The sequence below is a fragment of the Perca flavescens genome, chromosome 16, assembly GCF_004354835.1.
Source record: "Perca flavescens isolate YP-PL-M2 chromosome 16, PFLA_1.0, whole genome shotgun sequence".
NCBI lineage: Eukaryota > Metazoa > Chordata > Actinopteri > Perciformes > Percidae > Perca > Perca flavescens.
The window spans coordinates 27,692,516-27,702,328 of record NC_041346.1 but is presented as its reverse complement, the minus strand read 5'-3'; the positions used below and the strand labels follow the sequence as shown (position 1 = coordinate 27,702,328).

The 9,813-nt window shown below is 41.1% G+C and overlaps 1 protein-coding gene across 1 annotated transcript; it reads left to right on the top strand.

Moving 5' to 3' along the window:
- Window positions 1–1,067: 1,067 nt before the first annotated feature.
- On the top strand, window positions 1,068–8,704 carry bcl7a (BAF chromatin remodeling complex subunit BCL7A). Its single transcript, XM_028601546.1, has 6 exons — window positions 1,068–1,275; window positions 3,511–3,592; window positions 4,233–4,329; window positions 5,222–5,371; window positions 7,827–7,930; window positions 8,480–8,704. The coding sequence occupies exons 1-6, from the start codon at window positions 1,097–1,099 to the stop codon at window positions 8,552–8,554; spliced, it is 687 nt and encodes a 228-aa protein (XP_028457347.1). The 5' UTR covers window positions 1,068–1,096; the 3' UTR covers window positions 8,555–8,704.
- Window positions 8,705–9,813: the final 1,109 nt, after the last annotated feature.

Below are 9,813 nucleotides of genomic sequence, written 5' to 3'. Positions count from 1 at the left end.
ACTTTTACTGAAGTAAAGGATCTGAATACTTCGTCCACTACTGCATGTTTCCCATCCCGTAATTCATTTAGCAAATTCTACAATTCCTCTTGTGATCTCCTTCAAGGTTATACGGGGAAATACTGCACACTTTTACTCCACTACATTTAGTTAGGCCTCCTACTTTTCAGAACTACTTTAAGATTTCTTCATACAAAACATATGAAGAACTTATAAAATATGATATATTGTTATGAATTAAACTACCCAACAATCATTAGTACCTGAAACGCCTTTTGATATTTTTATTAATTGTAATTTCAAGGTTTCACTTTGGACTCTGGGCCATTTTTCTCTATTTTTTCAAACCAAACGATCAATTGATTAATGGAGAAAATAATCAGCGGATTAATCCAGAATGAAAAGAAATCACCAGATAATAGTTAAAAATGAGCTCCAGCTCAACCAACTCAAACAGTAAAGTCCTGTTCTTACATGAATAATAATAATCTAATGATATAATATACAATAGAACAGTCCCTACAGAACAAATACTATTCTAAACCTATTATACTTATACATACATTTAAATAAATTACATTTACAATGAAGAACTTTTTACTTTTTACAATGTGGTATGCCTATGAGTACTTTTACTTAAGTAAAATATCTGAATACTTCCTCCGCCACTGCAGGACTTTTACTTCATACAGCATTTTCCACAGTAGGCCTAGTATTGCATCTTAAGTATTTAGATCGGAGTACTTCCTCCACCACTGCAGGACTTTTACTTCTTACAGTATTTAGATCGGAGTACTTCCTCCACCACTTCTCTACATCAGCTGACAGATCCCCAAGTTTAAAGCCAAACTTCTAGTAGTTTTGAGTTCTTTTAGTTGGCGGCAGCCTCTTTGTTCTCCCGCGCGCGCGCGCGCGCACACACACACGCGCACACACACACACACACACACACACACACACACACACACACACACACACACACACACACACACACACACAGCAGGGAGACAGATCTGTCTTCATAGTGCAGCTGCAGCCAGCAACCCCCCTTCCCTTCCCCTCTCTCTCTCGCTCTCTCTGCTCTATCAGCCCGCGCATGCGCAGTAGCTTCTCTGTGCGCTCTACTGTTTGCATTGTGTCTGAACTGCCGGCGAGCTTTAAAAATATTATACCCACCGCGGCAATGTCGGGCAGGTCAGTCCGAGCTGAGACCCGGAGCAGGGCGAAAGATGACATCAAAAGGGTTATGGCCGCTATTGAGAAAGTACGAAAATGGTAAGAGGGAAAAGGAAGGGGGAAAAAAAGCGTGCTTCGTTATCTAACACGAGAAAGGCTTCGGCTTGTTGGGGGAGGAGAGGGAAGGAGACGGAGTGAGTGATGAAATTGAAAGAAAAGGGATGATTTTTGAACGGGGATTCACGGCAGATGTACTTGCAGCTCAGGTGCACCGGGGCGCACTAGTGCCGTGCACCGCCTGCGCCCGTCCGTCGCCGTCTGGCTGCTTTTCTATCAGACATACAACATGTTCTCGTTTTCTCTTCACGGCAAACCCCAGAAGCCATTTCGATGCAGTCACATGAAGCCATTGCTGTTTGAGCTTGACGCTCCGGCTTGTGGTGTTTTTTTCGGACCGAAAACCTCCGATAACTGTTGACTTGGAAACAATTTGACGACGGCGCTCTTGAGTCGGAGTAGTTTAGTCCGTCTGGAGTTTTAAATTAAGCGCTTTGAGTCACCCTTTGGGTCTGGTAGAGAAGGAGGCACGGTGGGGGTTGGGAGAGGGAAGTAGGCTAACAGCAGTGCATGGCTGAACACGTAGTGGCTCAGTCCAAACGTTTACACAAGGACACTTTTATTCACACATAACTGTTCAAATATACATGCATTTATGTCGGGAGTGTATTGGTTTTGTGTCATTTAGATGTGTAACCCCGCCCGGTGGCAGAATTGATGTGGTGTGTGTGGTTTTTTTTCTTTTCTTTTATTGAGGTAGTTTAATCAAACGTCCCCAGGTCGAAGTAGTAGAAGTTGGTGGTTTCAAAATCACGTTAATTTAACGGGTTTCTTTTCATCTTTTTTTTTATTATTAAAAAGAAAACCTATTGTGATACTGAATATTAAACTACAAATGTACCATTTAAAAAAAAATAATAATTTTAATTATTTATTTCGGGTGTTTTTGTTTTCTGTTGCTGTAACAGAAAGTTACTTCATGTTACACGGACTTGTACATTGTTACTCAAGTACTGTCAGTTTTAAAATAATTTTACTTTTCTTGAGTATTTCCGTTTCATACTACTTTATACCTAAACTTCATTTTTCAGAGCAAAATGTTGTAATCTTTACTCTACTACATTTAACAGCTGTAACGTTAGTTTCTTTTCAGATTACACAAATACATTGAAAAATATAAATATTTAATGAATAACGTTATATATGAAATATAAAGTGTTTTTTGCCTTATCCCAACCGACTAAATGCTACTTTCACACTGATATAGCAGTGATACAATATTATATTCAAGAGGATTTCACTGATTCATGAATACTTTTGATACTTAAAATACACTTAGATAATATTTAACTTTAACTTAAACTTAAGTAACAGAATACTTACCTTTCCTAAATTCTATTGACCAAACAATTGATCAATCAGTTGAGCAGTAAGTTGATTCATTGATTATTAGATCAACATAAAAAATTATAATCGGCAACTATGTGATAGTGAAGCCAAAATACCAGGACAAAATAAGACAAACCTGTTAAATTAAGCTTTGGGAAATCGTGACTGACATTTCTTTACAAATTTCTAACATGTAATAGGGCTGCAGCTAACAATTATTTTCATAATCATATAATGCCCCTATGATCTACTCAATTACTCAATTTGGTTTTTAACCTGTCAGGAAACATTCCTAAAGCCCAAGATGAGGTCTTTAAACGTATTGGCTCTGCTGCAGTGTGATTGTATTGAGAGACATAACGAGCCTTTGGGATTCAGTAGTGATTTTTGTCTTTATTTATTTATTTTTTACTGTTGACATCATATGTTCCCTGCTGTGTTAATAACAATATTTCCATTCACACGCAGATATTAAGTCATTTATTTAGCAGAATTGCCAATTTCTTAGCTGCTCCAGCCTCTAAAATAAGGATAATTTGCAGTTCTTCTGTTTAAAAAATAAAATAATTTAAAACTTTTAATATCTTTGGGCTGTTTGTCGGGTGGGGGGGAAGAAACGGTTAATTTCACGCTGTAATAATTGGCTCTGGGAAATTGAGATGGCAATTTTTAACTATTGTCTGACATTCTTAAGACTAAATAGTAAATTGGTTGCAGTACCCTTTTCAAACTTGTATAGCTTTAATAGCCTTGTTTTTTTCTTAGTATTTAGACAGCATCATTCATAGAATTACTACAGTTGTTTGTGCCAGGGAGCTGCTTCACAGTGTCTACGCTGTTTGGGGACTCTGAGCCGTTGAGTCAGCTTGTTTTTTCGCTCCTTCACAGGGAGAAGAAATGGGTGACTGTTGGAGACACGTCCCTTCGCATCTACAAGTGGGTGCCAGTGACGGAGCCCAAATCAGACGACGTGAGTTCAGCCTCTTTAAGTTAAATGTTAACAGTAAACCCCAAAAACACACCATGTAACCTAATGTTTTTTTAACAGGTGCTTTATATAGAGCTGGGCAATATATGGATATTATATCGATATCGTGATATGAGACCAGATATCGTCTTAGATTTTGGATATCGTAATATGACATAAGTGTTGTATTATCCTGGTTTTAAAGGCTGCGTTACAGTAAAGTGATGTAATGCTCTGAACTTACCAGACTGTTGTAGCTGTTCTATTATTTGCCTTTACCCACTTAGTCATTATATCCACATTACTGATGCTTATTTATCAAAAATCTCATTGTGTAAATATTTTGTGAAAGCACCAATAGTCAACCCTACAATATTGTTGCTGTATTGATATCGAGGTATTTGGTCTAAAATATCGTGATTTTTGATTTTCTCCATATCGCCCAGCCCTAGCTTTATATGAAATGCTGAAGACAAAAAGAAACGCTCTGGCCTTTAATTTCAAAGGCAAACTAATCTTTCTTTTTTTTTCCCCCCCATGACACTTTCTACACTCCACCGTTTTTGATTTTGTCGGTTCGTACATCCCAGCATTACATGTTAAACGTTTTGTTTGAACGTTGTACTTTTTCCTCTCATTGTAGAAGAACAAAAATAAGAAGAAGGGTAAAGATGAGAAATACGGCTCCGAGTTGACGACTCCAGAGAACAGCTCCTCTCCAGGGATGATGGACATGCATGGTGCGTACCAAGAGCCTCAAAGGACACGACGGGCGATGTTATGTATATTTCCTAATGTCAAATCGACTCTTTCGGACCTCTCTACTCTTTCTGAGACTCTCCGCCACAAGCCCATTGGTTCCTACTGAAGACATACATCTTTTAAAAACACAAATTTATAGTTGTGTATATTTTAAGGCTCAGTTATTGCTGATTTCAGTCATTAGTTTCTATCAAACTAATAGTAGTAAATAGACATCTGGCTGTGAAACACACACACCCTCACACACACAATCACATAATCACGCGCACACACACACACACACACACACAAACACTCGCACACGCACTCACACTCACTACTTGTTATAAGATACATTCACTGGTCTTTGGTCTTTTCGTGGGATTTGTTGACAGTGAGGAAGGTATAGAATAACACCAGACTTGTATTTTAGACCATCTACAGGGAGAGGAATCATTCAGGGAAGGTAATAATTAGGGCTGTGCTCGATTTTGAAGAAGTTGTTAGTCGACTAACACTCATTCAATTGTATCGATTAGTTGATTTAATCGACAGATCTGTAAATCTGAGTTTCTCCGCAAAGAGTCATGCAAAAGCACCACATCCTTCATTAAGAAATACCGTAAGATGTTGCATTTAAAAGTGTTAAATGTGGATTTCTGAAACCTGCAGAGACCCTGTTATCACCCAACAGGGAATATACATTTTTGAGGAATTTGTACCCAGACGTGAGGGTTTTTATGCGTCTTCTATGAAAAATTCCGCACTAATGTCCCACAAACTCATGTAATGGAATACAAAACGATTTAAAAACAGAGGTTTGTTTTGTGTATGAGATCAATGTTTGACAATCCCACAATGACAAAAAAACCAACTGAACTCCTTCTCTAGACGACAACAGCAACCAGAGCTCCATCGCTGACTCGTCCCCGGTGAAACAGGAAAACAGTTGTAGCACCAGCCCGGCCCCAGAGCCCGCCGCCACGTCTCACCGCGAGAGCAGCGAGGCCAAGAGCGACCAGAGCCCGGACAGCAAGAGGGGTCAGACACACACACACACACACACACACACAGACACAGCATCACCAAAGCTCTCCTCCCTGTTGTCCTCTCTAAAGGTGCGTTCTTTTTGTCTTGTAATGGCGACTAGTAGCTCGAGTGTGACGTCACATCCATGTCGAAAAACGAATAACCGCGGGGTTGTTGTTTTCTTTTTGTCACACGATACTACGAGTCGGAGAAAAGATGGATTTTTGTAACATTTTTAGTAACGTTTAGGATTCTATTCACCCAGTTATTGACATATTACACAAATATCAGTTTGATACATGAAAATCACGTTTTGATTAACGTTAACGTTAGGCTACTGCTCTGCTTTCTGCTCAAGACTCGGCTTAAAGCCATTGTGGTCATATAGCAACCGAGTGTCTCTAGTCAATTTCAGCTGCACAAGCTACAAAATAACTAATCAGGCGATATTTAACTCCTAATAAGACTGTAGCAACATGTCTATAGGTAGCAGTATACAGCACTATGTTTAACTCCTAATAAGACTGTAGCAACATGTCTATAGGTAGCAGTATACAGCACTATGTTTAACTCCTAATAAGACTGTAGAGACATGTCTATAGGTAGCAGTATACAGCACTATGTTTAACTCCTAATAAGACTGTAGAGACATGCCTATAGGTAGCAGTATACAGCACTATGTGTACCACTTCTTCATTTGGTTACAACAAGGACAAAAGTGCTTAAAATTGTAGAAAACCACAATGTTTACTACGTGTGATGCACGACGTAGCCATCTTTGAAAGTGAACTCGGGGTCCTCTGAGTTCAGACGACTTGACGAGTCGTATATATACGACTCGGGGCGCGTTCTTTTTGCAACTTCCGGTTCGTAACTCCGGAAAACGACTCGTAAAATTGACTTCGGTGGACAAAAGAACGCACCATAACTCAGCGGACAGCTCGCTGATCAGATAGAGCCATTTCCTGTTTTAGTTTTTCCCGCCCTAATCTTGTCTCTGTCTTGTAACGTCAGAACCACCGACATCACACAAAGAAGAGAGGAAAAAAAACAAAGACTGCTTCCTCATAGTTAAATACAACTTCAACAGCTTCTCTGTCTTCCCTCAAAAGCCCCTTTCAGACGTGGAGCTCTTTTTTATTAATCTGTCCCATGTCTGGATAGGCAGCAGTCTTACTGGCTTGGAATCTGCCAACATTTCCGTAACACTTGTAACGTGGCACGAGCCCGAACCGAATGCTGTCAAATTAACGTAAAGGCTCAATTATCGTCTCTTGTGCGTTAAAATAGTAAACACAGTATAACAAATAAATCATGAAACAAGTTTTTAAGGTAGATTGTCAATTCTCAGATTGTTTTTAAGTACTAATTGCTTCAGGATCGGAGTTGAAATTGTATTTGTATCCAGTTTGATCTTTTGATTTAGTTTCTTTCTTAAGGCCGATTTTATGCTTCTGCGATAAATCGGACGCCGTGGGTACGTCTGTACGTAGGTACGTGGGGACAAGGCGACCCTACGCCGTAGCCTGACGTGCACCTCTCGAGAAATTTAACTTTAGCCGTGGCTTGGTAGTTTTGCATGTACCCCCGACTCATTTCCTCATTCTTTTTCTCCATAAACAACATGAAATCAAGGAGAATCAATAACTGGCTACACATTTCCGACCATGGTCAGAAAGCACAGGGGAGACACTTGACACTAATCACAGTCACTCCCTCACTCGCTCTACCACACGCTCCCCACGCACACACACACACACACACATGCTGGCCATGATATTAAAGCGACGGACACACACACACCAACGCACAATTATAAACTTCAGGCCACTTACGTAGGCTTCGGTGAAAGCTCTGCGTGGAGCCTTCGCAGAGCCATAAATCAGCCTTTAGTTAGTTCCTTCATTGGTTAAGCTAAATTTACAGTTCTGCGGAGGCTCCACGCAGAGCTTTCGCCGTAGCCTGTGTGTGTTAGAGCGAGGAAGAAAGTGAGAGAGAGAAGGTGATTATCTTCGGAGCGAGTAGCGACTCTAGAGTCCTAGTGAGAGGAACAAAGAGTCTCCCCTGTTCTTTCTGACCACGGTGGGAGATCTGGAGCAGGAGAAGTTGAACCTCTCCTTGATCTCATGTTGTTTATGGAGAAGGAGAACCAGGACATGAGTCGGGGGGGGAAATGCAACGCTACCAAGCCACGGCTGAATGACGTGTAGTTACAGACCAGAGAGGTGCACATCGTAGATTTTACACACAAGCACAAATCACGCTTTACACTGAAGTCTGAGCTGGGTGAAATAACTGCAGTTCCTTCCCACCGCCACACGGTGTCATTAAAGGGTCAGAAAACAAAAGTCTGTCAGCGGCGACAGCACATTGTCTGTCGTGGTCACAGTTCGGTCCTCCTCTGTGTTTACTGCCAGGTGAAGAAATGTGCTCCTGTTCTGATTTGGTGATGTCTTATTGTCCTCAGGTAAGACCACACCTTCGTCAGAGACCTCCGAGAGAGGACAAAGTGCCAAGAGAGACAGCCTGTCCTCAGGGGACAAGGACTCCACAGACAGCAAAGCCACTCAGGTAGGATCGCGCCTCGGAACGAGACCCACGACCGATTAGTTTTGGTTGTCCAAGTTGTGAATATTTAACCGATAACGATCAGTTCAGCCAATTCACAGGGGGGGAACCTTAAGGGGGGGTTGTAACCTTAAATGTTATTAAAAGGTCTTCGTTTGGTTCAGAAAAACATTAGAATTAAAATCACGCAGTATCAGTGGAACAAGAAATGGCAACAAACTCAAACAGTGAAATACAACCCCAAAAAACTAAATGACATCTATGTTGTCATCTAAGTTGTCGTTAACTTAAAAAAAAAAATCGGCATATGTTGAACAATATCACAGTTAATGTGTATTCAAATTGGATTTTATGTGGGATTAAAAAGGTGTTTTTAAAAAGTCTTAAATTGAACTTGATGAACTCGGCAGATAATTTGTGTTGAAAATCTCAACATCCTTGTTAGCTTTTAAAAGTTTAAAAGCTTCTACATACCGCTCACTCGTTTTCCACATAAATGAAGTGCATGTGATTTGTAAAGACTATTTCCCATGTGTTAATGTTTCCTTGCAGGACCTAGAGGAGGAGGCCCCGCCCAGCAAGAAAAGCAAATCGGAGTCCTCGTCTCAGGACTTTGAAGAGAGTTAAATGTTTGGGGCTGAGTCATTCCTCTCCTCCCTTCCCCTCCCTCCCTCCCTCCATTAACTCTAGATAATGTAGGGCTAATGGATGCACCGGCTCTCCTCTCACTACCCCCCACCTCCCTTCTCAATACCAAAGGGAGGATGGACGCCCCCCCCCCCCAGTTTGCCACCTTTGCCCTAACACTCCTCTGCCACAGAGGGAGAATGGATATTACCTCTATTCACTGGTCCCCTCTGTGCTTCCTTCCAGTTCTTACACTTTTTTTCACGAATGCCAAGAGAAGCTCTGAACCCGGGCTGCAATCCCCCTCCGTGACCAGGGGTGGCGCCGTCCGCCGAGGCCCCCCCCCCCCCACCCACCGCCAGGCGACAAACACTGACCTGCATCTGTGACTAAAAAGAGTTAACACTGGGGATCTGAGATTAGGACGAGGTTGATCACCGGGCGCTGCTCTGAGACTGTTTTACTGCTAACGGTTTAGCTCGAAAGAGGCTAACCTGGTCTCAGACCAGCGGCCGCTGGGGGGGGGGGACCTCCACCCTAAGACCACGTCACTTCAATCCTCCCGATCCGCCTCCTGTTAGACTAATGTTCTATATTTGTTTAGGAAACGTTTAGGGTTTTTTTCTCAGGAGGGTCAATGCACTGTTATGGTATGTCACAATCGATCACAGATAGATTTGCTGCTGTAGTGAAGTCTTTTTTCTCTATCCATGAAAAGTTCTCCATTCACATGTTGTTGTCGTTTTTTTATTTTTATTTTAAAGTGAGTTAGTTTGTGGTTTTGTAGACTAAGAAGAAGATGGTACTGGTCAAGATGAACTCTTGGATAAGTAGTGAAGACGGGGGCGTAGCTAGCGTAGATCATGAAGGTGTGCCTTGAGTTGCCACGATTAAATACACGTTTTTAGGTCAAGCCGGTTTTGGATTACAATTTTGGTGCCATGTTATTATTTTTTTTTTTTTTTATTGTTTTTTTTTATGCCTTATAATCATCACTAATTAGTCTTTTTCCAATATGTATATTCAACTACAACACTTGTTTTTATTCGAAGGAATTGTTTGACATTTTGGGAACTATTTACTCTCTTAACGAGAGTTAGCTGAGCGGATGGATCTCGTGTCTGTACGTTGAATACGAAGCTGGAGCCAGGAGACGGTTAGCTTAATTTAGCATAGCATAAAGACATAAAACGGCTACTAATTGTTTTTAGACTTCTGTTTGTATACGGATTAGATTTAATATTGTACAGGTTTTGGTA